General features: G+C 38.8%; 1 protein-coding gene across 2 annotated transcripts; it reads right to left on the bottom strand.

Moving 5' to 3' along the window:
* Positions 1-287: 287 nt before the first annotated feature.
* On the bottom strand, positions 288-17389 carry MYEF2 (myelin expression factor 2). Of its 2 annotated transcripts, XM_061446929.1 has the most exons (17): positions 17024-17381; positions 13090-13319; positions 11839-11891; positions 10554-10561; positions 10353-10446; positions 9300-9491; positions 8563-8716; positions 8105-8154; positions 7956-8019; positions 7716-7817; positions 7460-7510; positions 7319-7387; positions 6973-7071; positions 4587-4658; positions 3184-3386; positions 3005-3056; positions 288-816 (listed from the first exon to the last, which is right to left on the bottom strand). In XM_061446929.1, the coding sequence occupies exons 1-17, from the start codon at positions 17251-17253 to the stop codon at positions 653-655; spliced, it is 1887 nt and encodes a 628-aa protein (XP_061302913.1). In that variant the 5' UTR covers positions 17254-17381; the 3' UTR covers positions 288-652. The 2 variants fall into 2 exon arrangements, with proteins under 2 accessions (XP_061302913.1, XP_061302914.1); XM_061446930.1 differs by lacking the exon at positions 4587-4658 and having other exon boundaries at positions 17024-17389.
* Between the last annotated feature and the right edge of the window lie 35 nt (positions 17390-17424).

Genomic DNA, 17424 nt, shown 5'->3' with positions numbered 1-17424 from the left:
TTAGTCAAAATAATAATAAAAAAATCCAAACTCCCATTGGGCTCTAACTCTTATTTACAGAACTAAGTCATGTCATTAAAGTCATACTAAGTAGAACAAAAACATCACAGCCTAATTGGAGCCCTTTCTTTTAGAGTCAAGAATTACAGTATGAGGACAATGCACATGTAAAACCAAAATTCTGGAAAAATAAAAGAAAAAGGCATCTAGTTTTTACATTACAATGTTGATACACACTGGGGGGGGATAAAAATAAGAAGACACTAAACAAATCCCACTATGCAATCTTGAGATTAACAGAGAAAATGGCTTATTTTATTAAAAACAGTATAACCATTCATTTAAACTGAATGACTAGAGACACTTGGCCTAATTTTCCAAAGGCACTGAGCACCCAAAGCTTCCATGGCCTACAGGTGCTCAGTACCTCTAAAAAAAGAACAAAAATCAGGCAAATTGTCTTTAAAAACCAAACATCATAAGATTCATTTAACAAGTATCACAGTATATTAAACACTATACTGTTAAAGGCTGGTGGGATTTAAAAGTTCCTTTTTACAGCTTTTGTAAGCATACAATGTTACTAAAAATGACTTACTAGGATAGAGAAGCTAAACAGACATAGGAATGTTCCTGAACACACAGTTTTAAGTTATGCATTGCGATCCAAGCGTACATCAATTTCTCTGCCACTGATTTTTATGCCGTTCATTATCCTACAGGCCTTTTCAGCAGATTCTGGTGAGTCAAATCTGACTGTTCCACAGCCCTTTGATTTTCCATTCTCCATTTTTATTTCTGCAAACATTACATGACCTGAATAAATAAGTTAAACAGCAGTTATTTCAAGTGTTTGGTGCACTAACAACTTAAAGAACTCATCAGAAGTGATACAAAGCAGTTTAAAATATAATCTAGGGGGACACGTGAAATTAGCACTTTCAGACTGATGGTATATTCACTCATTCAGGGCAGGTGACACAGGTCAAAACAGCAGTGAAGAATCCAAATTAAGATCCACCGTTTCAGATCTTTCCGTCACACTACTGTAAGACGAAGCATACCTGCATTTATCCTCAAGTTTGAAACAAAGTGCCCTATAAAGCTAAGGGAAAGTTCTGCGTTTCATTTACAGACACTGCCAGAGGTGTGACTACTGACAGGCATTAATTGCATTATAGTTCAGTCCAGTTCACCATGTTCATCACAACAACCTATCAAGCAATCACAACCAGCAGGCAATTTTGTAAAGATGCAGAGCAAAACTAGAGTCTTTAAACCAGTAAAGTTCCCAGGTTAGGAGTGATGGAAAAGTAGCATGCACTATGCAATTCCTGCAGTGTTTTCTTGAGGTTGGACACAATTCATGAAGCAACAATTTTATGTAGGTATCTTGGTACCTCAGAGAATGGAGTTTGAGTGTTCAGTTATGGTATGTTATAGCACACCACTCCTGAGCCCCTAAAATGCCACTCTAAATAACAAACTTTTCCCTAAAATACATAGCTTTTTATTTTTAAATATATAACAGAGCTGGACTTTCACAGAAAGAAACTGAACATATGGAGAAATGGTCTGTGTATTTCCTAATGACATGGCATGAAAACAATCTGTTGTTTGTATTTGTGCTCATGATTCTTAAAAACAATGGAACATAGTGACTACATCTGTTAAACTGCCAAGGAGATGATGGAAAAAATAATTCTGAACTATGTGAAAGTTGCCCACCTGGCAGTTAAGACTTAAAAACAGAACCTGTCTGTGTCCTCCAGCTACAAAAACACACATCTGCAAACACCCAAAAAATTTTCATAGTTGAATTGCAAGCTCTAATTTATTATTAATTATCTACAAAGCGCTGTATGAAGACTGTCTTAGGTATCGGAGAAGGCTGCGTGGTGACCTCATAGCAGCCTTCCAGTACCTGAAGTGAGCTATAGGGATGCTGGGGATGGACTCTTCTTTACAGACTGTAGTGATAGGACAAGGGGTAACAAATTAAAACTTAAACAGTTTAGATTGGGAAGTTTAGACTGGATATAAGGAGGAAGCTCTTGACTGTAAGGGTGGCGAGGTACTGGAATGGGCTTCCCAGAGAAGTTGTGAATGCTCCAACCCTGGAGGTGTTCAGGGTGGACAGAGCCTTGGGTGGCATGGTTTAGTGTGAGGTGTCCCTGCCCATGGCAGGGGGTTGGAACTAGATGATCTTAAGGTCCTTTACAACCCTAACTATTCTATGATTCTATGATCAGTAGTTATGTTTTAAATGACTTGTCTTTTCTGTCTCTCCAAAATAAGACATCCTGAAACTCAGTTAAAGCTTTTCATTCTGAAAGTGCATTTTCAAAACAAAACAATCACGTATGCCTACACAAACGCTTCATTCTTCATTTACTTCTGAGAAATGACAATTTTTCTGAATTGAATAAAAAGAATTATTGGATATTTGTAGAAATCCTTTATCTTGGATAAAAAGGGCCTTTATTTCTTAACATAAAGGGGAAGCATTACAGCCTGCAAATATGCTAATGAGGATCATCTATTTGCATAAAAACCAATCTGCCAGTTTGGCAAAATTGCTAACTCTGATTTGATGCAGCACCATTTCTGGAAGTAATGCATAACCAGGACAGGCCCAGAGCCCTGAATCCATTTGTCTCAACATAAATGCTACACTTTATACCCTGTATTGGGCAGAAGATACATAATACCTGCCTCAAAAAGGAAAACGCTCCAAGAGTAATTTTATTAATGGAACGGGTTAAAGTTTATAGCAGATGTGCACTCAGAGCCTACATAACCTGTGCCATACCTTGGTCTCGCGTGTTACGTCATGCCTAAGAACTATTTATACAGCTCAGAAAAGCTGGGGGAAGTAAGAAAGATTAGGCTAGCCAGACTCTTCTCAGGGTAAGGCATCAACCTTGTGTTTCTGTCCTTATCTAACGAACACTATATAAAAGTAGCTGATGGAGCTGAGCAGTGACAGGATTCATATACATACCACACTGACTGAATTTCTCCTTTAGCTTCTGCCAGGTCAAGTCAAAAGGAAGCTGGAATAGAAAAGGATTATAAATAACAAAGTATTACAAATAACAAAGTATTACAAAGTGCAAAAGAGCATGTAACCAAACATGCATGCAATAGAAGTTCATGATTTTTATGTATTCAGATACTTACATTTCTTACAAATATCTGGTTGCCTTTATTGCTTAATCTCTCTCTCATGCCACTTCCCATTGGCCCAGGCACAAATCCTCGATCAATATCCATGTTCCTGTCCAAGCCTCCACCCATAGCTGGTCCCATTCGATCAAAACCTGAACTCATCCGATCCATTCCCATTCCTCCAGGCATACTGTTCATACCACCCATTCCACCACCTACACAGAGAAAGGAAAGGGGGATAACATCAAAATGTTTCTAGTAATAAATGCACAAGTACTTTGTTATAAGAATAAAATATCAAAAAATGTTTTGTGTCAGGAGAAAAATAACTTTAATAAAATTGCTGTAACACAAAACAACTTCATACATGCACAGTGATTTACGTAGTAGCATGGCTAATATTTTAAGGTGAAGTATTAGAAGATACAAAGTGTCAGTTCTAAAAGAAAAGTAAAAACCAAACTGCATCAAGCTATTAGTCACACCATCTAATGAAGTAAAATGTTGAACACAGGAATTAAGACTTAAAGGCTGTCCAGTTTTATTAATAAAAATCCAATACTCTGTACCAAAAAAGAGATCAAGTAAATAACTGTGGCAACATTACAATACAGATAATTTGGCCATATATACTCATTTATTTTGCTTTGCACATTCACATTCAGATTTAATGCAGCCATACCCACACTTAATGACACAATCTTCTAGAGAAAGCATATTTTGCAGAGAACAGATGTTATTGCAAGTGCTGTGAAGAACATGGATCTTACCATGATACATGCAAGCAAATATATTAGTGTATATTATATAAAGAACTAAGATCAATGGCATTCAAATATCCTATATTTCTGTATTCATCATTAAAAAATAATGTAAAGCAAAACTATCAACATCATTCAGGAGGGGCTCTCAGGATTGCCACTAGCAAGATTTTAGTTTCTCATCTGCTCTAGCCTGAGGAACTTAAGACATTTGCTGTAAGACAAACTCAGCTTTAGAGCTTTGCACAAAATTAAACTGCATAATACTCTGAAATTCAAGTCTTATTTTTTATTTCAATTATGAGAGATTACTACCGTTCAGCTTCATGATGTTCATGCAAATAGCTGCGCCTATTTTGTCTTTCTTCTGGAACAAGAGTTTACCTAAATCACTTCTCCCTCCAAACCAGAAGTTAAAACCATTTCAAAACTAAGACTCAGGGAAGGACTGTTATTAGCAGTTTTCATCTGAATTTTTACCTCAACAAAACAGCTTTAAAAATTATTAGACTTGCAGTTGCACACAACAGAATTCTACTTCTTCCAACACTGGCAAGATGCTATGCTACAAAGAAACCCCCTGGTATAATTACATGTACACTGTATCATTACATTGCCTATGTATTTACGTTCTATTGAAACGAGTTAACCTACTCATTCCAGATCTTACTGGGCCCATGCTAGGTGCTCCCATTCCTCCTGCAAAAACACCAATCATTGCACCACCTAAACAGAAAAAAATAATATAGTGATATACAACAAAAACACCCGTTAGTGACAACAACAAAGCACACGCTGACGAAGTACACTGTTCTCTGTGTTACCTGACAATTCTTTTCTACAACACTTTAACACGTGCCTTTATTATACAAATTAAATAGGAAACATCTAGTAAGTAACATTAGTCCCTCCTTCTTTATTATGTGATTTAAGTTACTCTGATTTCTTTCTACCTTTTCTCTCCTCTGACAGTCCACCAGCAGCACAAACATCTTAAAACTAAATAAGCCATTTCCCACAATGAGAAGAAGAGCCTCAAAACTGAATGGTTCATCTTATTTGAACTTCGTAGTACAAAAATGCCCCGGTTTCTCCCATTTTTAAGAAACCAAAGCAAAAGCTAGGAGATGCTCTCCCAATGCGTCTTTACTGCATATGAAGGTGAACTGATGGAATCTGGTGGGGAAAAGGGGAGAACGAAAGAGAATCAATGCTTAATAAAACCTGTTCATCAGAACCATGGGATCTCTAGAATGGTATCAGACTGAGCCTATAGTGAGGTAAAAATAATTCGTTTTATTAAACTGCTAATATTCAGGAAAGTAATCTCAAAGGAGCTTGCAGAACTGTAAAAGCTCAAAGAACTATGTAAGAACTACATTCCTGGTACTGCAGAACACAGTGCAACTGTCAGATGCATTTTTCTTGCTTGCTTTTCATACCTAAAAGAAACAGGTCAGTCTTTACTTATGGCAAAATAGACCAATAACTGCCATATTGAGGATAGACACCACTGCTTTAATATCTAAAAAAGGTTACAGCTGAGTCTTCCATTAGAAGAAAACCTTAGCTGCTTGAATTATTGTCTCTTAAAAGGAAAGAAAGCCCCAAGACTCCCCAACAGTCTGAGATGCACTTCAAAAAACAACCCAAAACAAACCCCACAATCTGAAAGCTCAAATAACCCTAACAAGCAGGATTTCAGCTGGTTCTGACCTTAGAGACATCCTTTGCCTGTACCTATTCTATCTGTAAATCCCTACGATTTCCTTCCATTTTTTAAGGATAAGTTGAACAATTCTTATCTTGTTTCTCAGAACCATGTTTAAATCTAACATTGCTGACAGGTAATGAAGTTGAAGCTTGCTGGATCTACTGAAGGAATGAACTCCCACATCAGTTTCTCACAGTGGCCATGATCACGCATCTTAAAACCAGTATGTGTTACCAAAAAACTCAAAACTCTATTGCTTGCATGAATATTTATAACTGAAGTGGCTTTGGCTTTTCATTCAGGAAAAAGATGTTTATCCTATGCTGCAAACAGAGTGAAAGCATACACTTGATTTCTAAGACACTAATTCCAAGGCCATAACACTAAGTTTATTACGTTATCACTTCTACACAATTACCAGTGCTCAAAGAGAAGCACATAAGCATTGCCCTATTATGACCAGCCCAAATGACAAAAATCTAAAAAACCAACCAAACAAACAAAAAAAAGACACCCCAAAAAAACCACAACCTAGAAACAAAGCCAAAACAAAATACACAAAAAAAAAAAAAACACCAAAACCCGTATCAACAACTTTTAGACCAGATGATGGGGAAAGGGACAAAAATGGGGAGGGGGTGAAAGAAAACCTGTCTCCTATAATGCCTTCATCCAGGTAACAGTATAATCAGAAAGTGCAAGAAGGTTCTACTGTTAAGCACTCCAGGCACATTAAGACAGAAAAGTATCTCATTTGGGAGAACCCAAAAGTAAGAAAAATGAAATCTGTCAACAAGGCATCATCTATTAACTAAAGAAAGCTGGCTCAGTTAAAGTAGAGGCAAATAAATCCTATTCTGATCTGCTTGAGCTTCAAAGGCAGGAAGAAAACCGAGGGCACCAAAATTCACAGTTCCTAACCAATGCTACCTGATTTGCAGTAAGAACAGTTCCAGCATGCACTTACAAAAGCAAGCTCCTGGAATTTACAAAGGTGGTACCTGGGCAGCTTCTTCAGAATTACCAGAAGCATTTACTTTAATATCCAAAAGACTTAGTACCTTGCAAAGTTAACAATATGAAGCTAAATGCTCTCCTCAAATAGTTTTGTTTCTATTTTATAGACAGGGGAGAAAAAAAAAACAAACAACCAAAAACCCCACTTTATTCTCCATCCTAAGCAATGGCTCTAATAAGCACTCAGATTACATCCTTAATAACTAGAAGAAAGGGAACAGAGAGATGACCAAATGAAACTGAGTTCTTCTAGTAAAACTCTTCCAATATTATGCTGCAATTTGCCACAGGAAATTTAAGTTACCATACCCATCCTTCCAAAAGAATCTCCAAAACCACGGTTCAATGCCATTTCACCACGACCAAATTCTCTGTCCATGTTTCCTCCCATTCCACCACGGAACATTTCTATAGACAACAAAGCAAAAGACCCATCTAAGCTGATGTTCATACAACACTTGTTTCACAGCTGCTTGCTCAAATAGAAGTGGGTTTAATGCACAAGTCAGAGACACTTTTGCCAGTTCCTATGCCTCCACTCATACCATTGACAGGATTTCCTCTGAGCTCATCTACATTACCCATCCCTAAAGGAAAGGTTTTTAATAAATAAATATAAGCAAACTAATAAGTGTACAGAACAGTGTTCACCGACCTCCCATTCGGTTAACTCCAAATCCTCCCATATTAGGCACTCCTTCCATTCCACGAAGTCCAGCAAGTCCTGTAAAATAAGGAAGTGTTTTCTATACAGTATTTTAAAAATACTGAATGCAAAGAATCTCACTGTACTTACCGCCTCCCATTCTGTTCATTCCACCAAATCCTGGACCGTCTATTCCCATACCTTTAAAACAAAAACACAAACACCATTTAGAAGACAGGTAAGATCCTAATGGACTTAAAAAAAATGCAGAGACAGTTAACATCAACAGCACACTACACAAGACTTGTTTTGTCAAGAGTATGTTGTTCTTCCAAACACAGAAACAACAATTTTAAGCTTAAAGATCTGTAAAACTTATAAAACTTATAATGAAGAACAGACTTACCTCCTGGACCCATGCTCCCCATTCCACTGCCCATGCTCAATTGTGTTGCACTGATAGGCTGTCCACCTGGTCCAAGTCCCATACCAATACCACCAAGACCACCTTGAAAACAAAAGTATTACCAAAAGATTTTCTTCTGTATCATAAAGAGACCACAGTAAGCAAAAGTACTACTAAACTGTTCTAAGACTCTGTATCAACATATATTAAGTGCAAGAAGCAGAAAGCAGAATTACTCACGAGGTAATTGTGAAGTTTTGCTGTCTGCAGCACGGAAGTCTTCATGAGGAACTGATTTGTCATCCTGATAAAACACAGTGATGTCATGCTATGATCCCTTCAGTGCTTTAGCAGAGATGGGCAAGGTAGAAAAAACGTAAGGAACTCACCATTTTTACATGCATGGGTCTATCAAAAAGGAATTGCCCATTGAACATAGCTGCATAAATACAAGTCAAGGAATCTACCTACAGAAGACAATCTATTTCAGAAGAATCACTGTAATAACTTATTTTACTTCTGTACCATTTCTGGGGCCTTATCTTTCTTATCTAATCCTTAGAAGGCCAATTCAAAGGCCAGAAGAGAATATACAAGCTGTTAGGTATATCAAAGTTTCACGTCATATTCCCACATATTTTAATCTTGTTCAACATTAGCAGGAAAACCTTTTCAGACTACAGCAGTAAATTCAGTCACTATTAAAAATGTAATCTGTACAGTATTACGCTCTAGCCCCAACATACTAGCTACAAGGCAAATAAGCACCATCTGCAAAACTACACTGTCAGAAGCCATTCTAAGTCTAACCCATATCTGATCAATTATTTTTCAAACCCAAGGATACAAATTGCTTGAACAGCTTCAATTGCTTGTTCAAAGGTAACTGTTCCCATCCCTCGACTCTTGCCATCCTTATCTTCTTTGATGTCTGCACGCTTTACAGTTCCTGCAATGCTGAATACCTCCTTCAGTTTCTTCCACCCAACTTTAAAGTCAAGCTTACACACAGGAAAAACATGAGTGATTTTGGTGCACATTTCTGCTCTGCTACTACATTTGGGCTAGATTTTCTGCCTTCTTGTAACTCTTCAGCTTTACTAAATGCTTGATACATGTAAATAGTAAGGATTTTCTAATATACACACACAGAAACAAAGTCCAAAACTGTCAACTAAAAGCAACAATTTGTACTACATGTATGTATTTTACTTTAACATACTAACATTGGGAAGTGGATGTGCTCCTATCAAGAGCAGCTGTACTCCCACAAGTCCTGTTGCAGACATAGTACTCTTTTGTGCAAATAACAAACTTACATTCCAACAAATACAACAGCTCAAGTTAGTCTAAAGTAACTAGCAAGATAAACTGAACTGTACATTTAATTAAGAAATGCAATTGTAATTTCTGAATGCAGTTACATGTAACATAATCTGAATACATATCCAGCATTTTAGTTGAATATACTAATTGTGAACTAATTCCCAATTTTCTCTTTATATTAAAACTGAACTATGCAGAGATGTCAGATGCTTTACAAAGCTTAAATATTACAGTCATAAAATACAGTTTTAAACTTACGTTAGCAACAAAAATAGTGGACCCAAGCCTGCCTGCCTGCAGGTTACTGATAACCTCAGGAGGAATGTTTGGATTATTGAGAATAGAAGGCGGTAAATTCATTATTCCAGGTGCCACATCAGGTCCATGTCCTCCTGGAAACTGTCCTCCTCCACGCTGTAAAGCCCTACGAGCATGTTCACCTTCAGGATCCTGAAACATGGGCAAAAAATAATCATGTTAATCATCAAGCGGATTGACAACAACAAGTAGGTAATATTAGAAATTCTACACAAACCCATCAAAATTATCAACTAACATCCTTGTCTGTGTCAGAGGGGTCAAGAATTAGCTTGGAGACCTAACTCCCTCACCTCTAGAGGTGGGTCCTTTCAGATGAGGGTTGAGGCATATTGGCAAAGCACTTGTTGAGGAAGCGTGCACTGCCACTTCACATGCTGTACCTAGCCTACGGACAAGTAGAAAAGATTTCAATCTAAAGGACTGTCAGTCTGGCACCTTCTTCCAAGAGCTGAATTAATTCAATTAAGCTTTTTTAAGAATTTATTAATACTATTATTAAAGTTGTAACAGGACAAAAAGAACTGCATCAGACACAATCATATACGGCAATGCTACGATAAAATTGATATTAATTTGACTCTCCAGTCAGCACAATTTCTCTACTTCCAGCCCCATTTTTGCCTATATGTAGTAGTCTGATACTTGGCTTGTTCTGTGCTGTATTTTGAAGCAGGTAAACAGTGTAAACATAGAATCATGTAAGTTGAAAAAGACCTGATGACACTAAGGTAAGAATGTGAAGTTAAAGAAAAAGTTGTTTCAAAGAAAAATGTTATATTATTTTGATTTTAGGACAGACCTGTTGGCAGTTCATGTGGCATAGTATCAAGAACTTCTGCAAGCCAACAGGTGCTTCAGCCCATTAAGAAAAGGTCATTAAAAAATTAACCTGGAAATTACAAAGCTAAGATGCTCAAAATGCTATATCATCATCTCAGTAGTTACAGTATCTTCACTATTTCAAATTAATGCCAGAAGCAATAACCATACCTCTTTAATATTCAGGGGTCTTCCACTAAGATCGTATTTGTTCATAGTGTCTAACGCTTTCTTAACAAATTCTTCATCTTTGAATTCAACCACACTTCAAGAGAACAAAGTACAAAGTATTAAAATAAAGTTTAAATTGATAAAATTAACAGCATGGTTGGATAGCAGTGTGTTTCTACACACATATAAAAAGAAACTTACCCACAACCCTACATCCATGATGATTTGTCATCATAAAGAGAGGAGAAAAAAAAAAAAAGAAAAAGACAGTCAGCACATATGATAGATCATATAAGATTCCAGTTAAAGATCCCAGCTCACTGTTAAATAACTATTCAAGTTATTTTCAGTTTCAAAATCCGTAATACATGCTCTTTACTGGTAGCCAATCTGAATTTATCTTACTTTCTCAATATACATACCTTTCAAGTCCAAGAAAATACACTATATTTTATTCTCTTTGAGCCAAACCAGAATTGGAAAAATGCCACACAGATCCACGTAAGGACAACTGGGGAGAGGAAGGCTTGGGGTGGGGGGTGGGAAAGGAGGGCAGAAAGAAAGCCATAACCAAATGCCAATCAAGACACTCACTGTGTCATTAAAAGCTGCCCACTGACTGCAAAGTTCAAGTCTACCTACATCATCAAGTGTACCAGTACGATGAACAAGGAGTCTGAATACCTCTTCCGTATTACTAGCATAATTGAGAAATTACTTTCTAAGAAAACCTTATTGACTGCACCAGTATCCTTCCAATAAAGTAAAGAGTCAAGGATTGCTTTAAGTAAAGCAAAGCTGACAGCACGTTTTAGTTTTTTAACAAGCTTTAAAGGAAGTAATTTACAACAAAATTGATACAACCTAAGTTAAGACACAAACCTGCATTTCTCATGGCCTCACTGCAGGTTCAGATCTACTATTGGCCCAACTTTTTACTATTTTTAAGAAGACAAAGGAGCTTTAACAATCTTCACTCTTAGTGCCTCATTGCTGGCACTCTATTGGCTACTAACCATTTCCATCCAGTTAGTTTTAAGAAGGCAAATACATTAATCCAGTGTTTAGAGTACCAACCAAGCAAAGCTGTCAAATCAGGCACTTCAAACAATATATTCTTAGCTAAAATTTTATACTCATTGGCCCCAAGAATACTACACTAACAAAATTTAAATAAAATCACTGGGTTATTGAACAACCTTTGTATGAAACAGATTTGTACCAAAACAAAGACATTGGCTAAAAAGAAGAATTAACTAAATGCCATTTGTTAACATTAACAAAAGTATTTTGTCCTTTACAGCCAGCTAGTCTGAGTTGCTTGGAAGTGTCAGACTACTTCTAATACAGAATCCTCAAGACTATCTTAATGAAAATCGATGTAAAAATGAAACTTACTTTCCAATAACTGGTACAGGTATGATACAAAAATAAAACTGCTGAGGAACTTTTAAACCTCTAGCAGATTGTTGCCCACGGCACTTACCCTTGATTTTCCTTCAGCATCCTTAAACAGCTCCACGTATGTAACCTCACCAACTACATAAGACATACAAAGGGAAAATACCAAGAGACAATGCATTTAAACACCAGTATCTTTCTTTACTGTGCCCCTGTGCACAACTCTACAGAAAAACACCTATTATTCACCAACAATCAAAACCAGACCAACGTACCTCCTGTCAATGGCTATATAATTTAGCTAATTTTCAGGAATATGCAGCAGCCACATTCTCAAAAGCTAAAAGCAAACAACTATATTTAACCTAATTCATACTACAGATCATATTTTGGCCAGTATGATATAGTTGGTGAACAAATTCAGATATACACCCTTAACCTAACAAATGAAACGCCAACGTTCACTGGGAAGTGTTACATTTATCATCCTACTCACAACACCTGTTTTAAGGTGACTTTCTACCTGAATGTCTTCAATCATAAGTTTGCCTTCAATAATAACCAAATTTACACATCAAATATTTCACAGCAAGCCACTCACTTTCTAAAGGAGGAAGTTTCAGTAAATAAACCAATCAAATAGTCGCGTCACCTTACAACAGATAAACCAGCAGTTATGGGGGGGTTTGGCATTTTTCACAGCCTAAAAGCCAAGTGTGCTTTGCATTACTTTTGAAGAATCAATTTTTCAAGGAAAACACAGAACTAACTTTTTACAGAATTCATGTATTAGCATTATTTTACCCCAAACTTAAATAAAGTAGCACATTTGGGGTAGTGAGATTACTCTATCAGAACTGCAACAATAGTAACAAGCTTATAATACAAGTCTCCAGACAGTCATGGCAGTAGTGACAATGCAGACAAAGTTAATTCCACAGCCAGATTCCACCAAAGAAATACAAAACAACTTTTGAAAGACGCCCTTTATTATTCATGTTAACACACTAAATGTGTTGCTTAAATACAATAACCCTTTAAAAAAATCTACAAAGACTACAACTAGACAAAACACAATCTCTTTAAGAAGTCATGAGGTCATGCATGTACTCTCTACTGTCACACTAGAATGGCAGAAGATTGTAAGCACTTCATTTACCAATCCTACCCTGCAATGCAATTGTCTCAGATGAAAGAGGGGGAAGGGAGATAGATATACCAAGTAGAGGCCAAAACCAAAAAAAGCCAAGTCAAATCTGTGTGGCTCAAAGGACATACACGTTGCACTGAAGTTCTACCCCTTTCTGTGTAAAGTGTATTATAATGAATAAGTTACCTTTCTCTCTCATAAGATCTTTAATAGCTTGCCATTTCATGTCATATGGGATGTTGCTAATAAAAACTCTATTACGATTAATAGCCTTCTTCTCTCCAGTGCCTGCATTCTTGTCCTTTGAATAGGGGTGGAATCTATTCTTGTTTCCAAGAGAAGGGATTGCCTTCGGTTTTGCGACATACTTTTCTTTAGCAGGTGCTTTCTCTTCTTTTGCTGTCTCATCATTACCCCTACATTAAAACAAATCCAAACAAAAAAATATTAGTTTTGTGTTGGATCATCAAACCGTTATACCTCCTATATATACAGCTGTATACCTCCTATACTGGCAAATGCTGCTTTTCAAGTTAGGAAAAATAAATACACATTACCAATCTAATTCCAAAATACGATGCTTTAGCTAGGACAAAACATGTTATCATAGATTTATTCACTATTGTGAGTGAAGAAAGTACAACTTGCTGCTTCAGTTACATTCCACTTCCATTATGTCTGTCAAGACGGAACAAGACAGTACTCTGAAACTACTACAAACAGGCAAAACAGAATGACCCAGCTGCAAAATGAGCTACAGCACCCATGATTTGGTGCTTCAGTAATTTTTACATCAGGCTCAGTTGCACAATATTCACCACCACAGAAGAGAGACTTGAAACTGCCTACCTTATGGAAGGAAATGTCCTAAAGGACTGTCAGAAGCGACTGACTGTAAACCCTCCTTCTCAGACTGCATCACTACCTTTACAGTTTTCCACCACATTTCAGAAGACTTAGGTTTTAATCTTGCTTTGACACTTTGGAAGGTTTTTGGTGTAAAATTAGCTGAAACAGGCATTTCAGTTTTACAACCACAACATATGGCAAGATCACTTATTCTGATTAACTGCAATGAGTATTTTCAGCTCTCTGCACATTTATTAACAAAACTGTAAGTGGCAGTCTTAAACCCAAAAGCACATGCAAGTAGCCTTTCATGAAGCTAAATATATTATCTACTCCAGCCTGCACACTTGTCAGGGAGGAATAATAATAATTCAAATACATCCATATTTCTCATATGACTTTTCCCCAAATTCTGAAGTATTCAAACAATACAAACTTCACAGTCCTTGTGTTTACAAGTGGATCAAGAGAGGATTCGCAATTGAGAAACACACAGGCACTCTACTGGGCCAAGTATCTGTAGAATTTAAAACATTCAAAGTCAACAACACATTATCTGGTTCAAGCACCCTCTAGCTTCCCCTAGCATCATTCCTCCTTCACAACAGCATCCTGTCAGTTGTGGCTATATAATTGTGTGGCTTTAATGAAGGGAACAATACACAGAACTGGAGGGAACCAGCGGGAGAGAAGGAAAGAGCAAAGTATCAGGTTTTCCAGTCAGATCAGTCCCTTCCAATCCAGTCATATTTGCAAAAGCAAAACTCCTGCCCAATCAGACTCTAGCAAAATCTGAGTTCCTCCTTAAATTTTAGGATTAGAGCAATGGATTCTCTTTAGCCTTTTAAGCCCTTTTCCTGCTTAAAGGATTATGAACAGCCTCTGGGTGCTCAATATAGCGCACAGGAAGAGCCAGGTCTCCACATACAGAATCCACAGGATCTGTAAGATCTGGCTGTACAAACCAGTAAAGCATAGAGGATACAAGCCTGGCATAAACTCTGGGAAGTAAGAAAACACTTCACTTAGCCTGAGGACCACAGTCAGTCTCCTGAAAACAGAGGATTATTTGAAAAAAAAAAAATCCGTCTTGCAGAAATCACCTGCCAAAACCAACACAGGCCAGTGAACAAGCTGGAGCCAGAGGTCCTTTTGTGGATGCAGCTCTTACCCTCTTCCTTAAGTATTAAACATAATTTCAATCAAGTACATTCAAAGCAATGTCATGTTAGTGACCTGCAGACCACAGAAAAGAGTCTCAAAAACAATGAAATGACATATTCCTGGGGGAATAACAAGAGTGATTTCTACTTTTTACCTTTTGTATGAGCCAATAATTTGATACATTTCATTAATATGTGCCTGTGAAATCACTAGAAAATTTCTAAGGTTGAAAAGAGAGGTCTACATTAGTATTTTTTTTTTAAGACATAACAAAGCCTATCCTCATAGATTAGAAAGAACAATCTTTACCTTTTGAAAAATAACATCTCTGAACATCCATGAAGTTTCAGAAAAAAAGACAAGGTTTCCATACACAAAACTAAAAGCCTAAAAAATAATAAGCATGAGATAATTCAACACAAAAGCCCTAAAAGCTGGTATTTTTATTAAGCAAACTTCTCCTCTCTGCTCACTAGTGACCATACAAATAATGAGATCAGCAGAGAGAGAAATGCAAGAAGTCCACATGTGATTCCAAAGCACACAGATCAGTTCAGCTTTCTTATGCTGAGCAATTCCACTTCTCAATACAATGAGAGTCGGGAAGCACCCAAGACCAGGATTCCTCTTCAATGTAATCTGAGTGCTAAGCAAACCTAGTTACTGAAATACTTTTTAAATGTAGTACATTTCACCTACGCACTGAGAGCTTAATCGTTTGTACACAGGTTTTGGGGAAGACTGGAAACTGCCGTGAAAGAACAGGATCTGTAACTCTGTATTACTTTCAAACTACAATTGTGATTTCTATCGCACAGAATGACTGGGATTTTTCATTTGCTTGCAATTTGGTTTGGAGGGAAAAGAAGAAAATTACTGACAGGAGGAGGGAACAGTAACGACTCCAAAAGTCAATAAAACGTTAAAAGCTCCAAAGGTGCAAAAGGCTCACAAACTTCCTGTGAAAATTTACTGTAATTTGTGTAGTGTGGAAGCTGAGGGCCTGGCTTAGGGAAAAAAAAAAAAAAAAATAATAACCGCAGTTTTATGGTAATGTAAAATTTATAACTTGTAAACTATTTGCATTTCACAGGGAGACAAGTAAAGGCATGAAGCATGCCTTTATTCCTCTAGCTTTATGTTGAACTTGATCCCATGTGCATTTTTCAAAGCCAACAGTATCAGACTGGCCTGCTTAGAACATGTCAAAACTTCACAGCTCTCAACAGCTTCGATGCACTGCAACAGCAAGTCTACCATACATGCATTACAGAATTATTTGGGTTGGAAGGGACCTCTGGAGGTATCTAGTCTTCCCTCCAAGATCTGAATGAGATTGGAAGAGACTGAAATTACAATGACATAAGGCCAAAAGCTGGTTCACATGAAGAGTGAGAACCCTCAAGGCCAGACATCAAGAACAAACAAATATATAAAGCTATTCACAGCACTGCTCTAGACAGCTGGTACTTCCAGCTCACCTACACTCCAGTAAAAGTCCTTTTAGACCTGCTATGTAAGGCAGTTTGCATATTCCATATATGACATTACAATGGACAAGAAAAGTTTGTGCATATATGCGGGGCTTTTTGTTTGCTTGTTTTTGAAAAGTAAACCGCTATAGGCCTGTCTTACTGTTCTCACATAAACGAATGACTAGTTCGAAGGCTTTACAAAACGCACCGCTACGGTAGGAAGTGGAAACGTAAACAAAACCAGAAACCAGGCAGAGCACTTCTAGGAACGCATCCCGTGAGAACCGTCCTGACCAGAGCGCACTACAGTAGCCCAAGGGCTCACCACAGCGCAGCGGCTGGCGCTTAGCCCCTGCCCGAGGCGAAACTTCACCTCCCTCGAGCCCAGCTCACCGGGCCGGGAGGCGCCTGCCCCGCCACCCCACCGCCTCAACCGCCCGCCGCGGACCGGCGCTCCACGCTCGGGCCGCGCAGCAAGGCGCACCGCCATCTCCGGCGGAGGAGGAGCCCACAGGGGAATGGGGAGGAGGGGACCGGCCGCCCAGCCCCCGCCGCGGCCTAGGCGGGCCCGCTGCACCCTCGCGCTTCCCCGGCCGCGCTACGCGCGCCGCCCGGCCCGGCCCAGCACACACATTTTGACGCCATTAGCGCTGCCTCCGCCGCTCTCGGTAACTGCCGCTGTGGCTGCTGCTGCTGCGGCTGCCGCCGCCTCCTCATCCCGCGGCGGCTGTTGTTGCGGTGGCGGCTGTTGCTGCTGCTGCTGCGGTGGCTGCTGCTGCAGCGGACGGACGGCGCTAGCGGCCTCCTCGGCTCCGCGCTGCGGCGCAGCGGGCGCAGCCTCCACCTTGTCGTTCTCCGCCATTTCCTAACCGGGCCAAAACCCCGCTACCACTGGGTTTGAAAAGGGCCCGCAACGCCTCGGCCTCGCCGCGCCGGGCCGGGCTAAGTCTCGCGAGAACGAGACTTGCGACGGAGGGAGGGGACGCGCTAGGCGGCTTTACGGGTTGCCGTGGAGACGCCGGTGGGCTGCCGG

The sequence above is a fragment of the Pezoporus flaviventris genome, unplaced genomic scaffold, assembly GCF_033815535.1.
Source record: "Pezoporus flaviventris isolate CSIRO_AGI_PZ_B2104156 unplaced genomic scaffold, CSIRO_AGI_Pfla_v1 ptg000006l, whole genome shotgun sequence".
In the NCBI taxonomy this organism is placed as follows: domain Eukaryota; kingdom Metazoa; phylum Chordata; class Aves; order Psittaciformes; family Psittacidae; genus Pezoporus; species Pezoporus flaviventris.
This window is presented reverse-complemented; position numbering and strand designations above follow the sequence as displayed.

Coding starts and splice junctions, on each gene's coding strand:
- MYEF2 (XM_061446929.1), bottom strand. CDS start 17,253: ATGGCGGAGAACGACAAGGTGGAGGCTGCGCCCGCTGCGCCGCAGCGC. Junction 8,155..8,562: donor TGAAGCTGTTCAAGCAATTT/GTATCCTTGGGT, acceptor GTATTTATGCAG/CTATGTTCAATGGGCAATTC. Junction 7,818..7,955: donor CAAAACTTCACAATTACCTC/GTGAGTAATTCT, acceptor TTTGTTTTCAAG/GTGGTCTTGGTGGTATTGGT.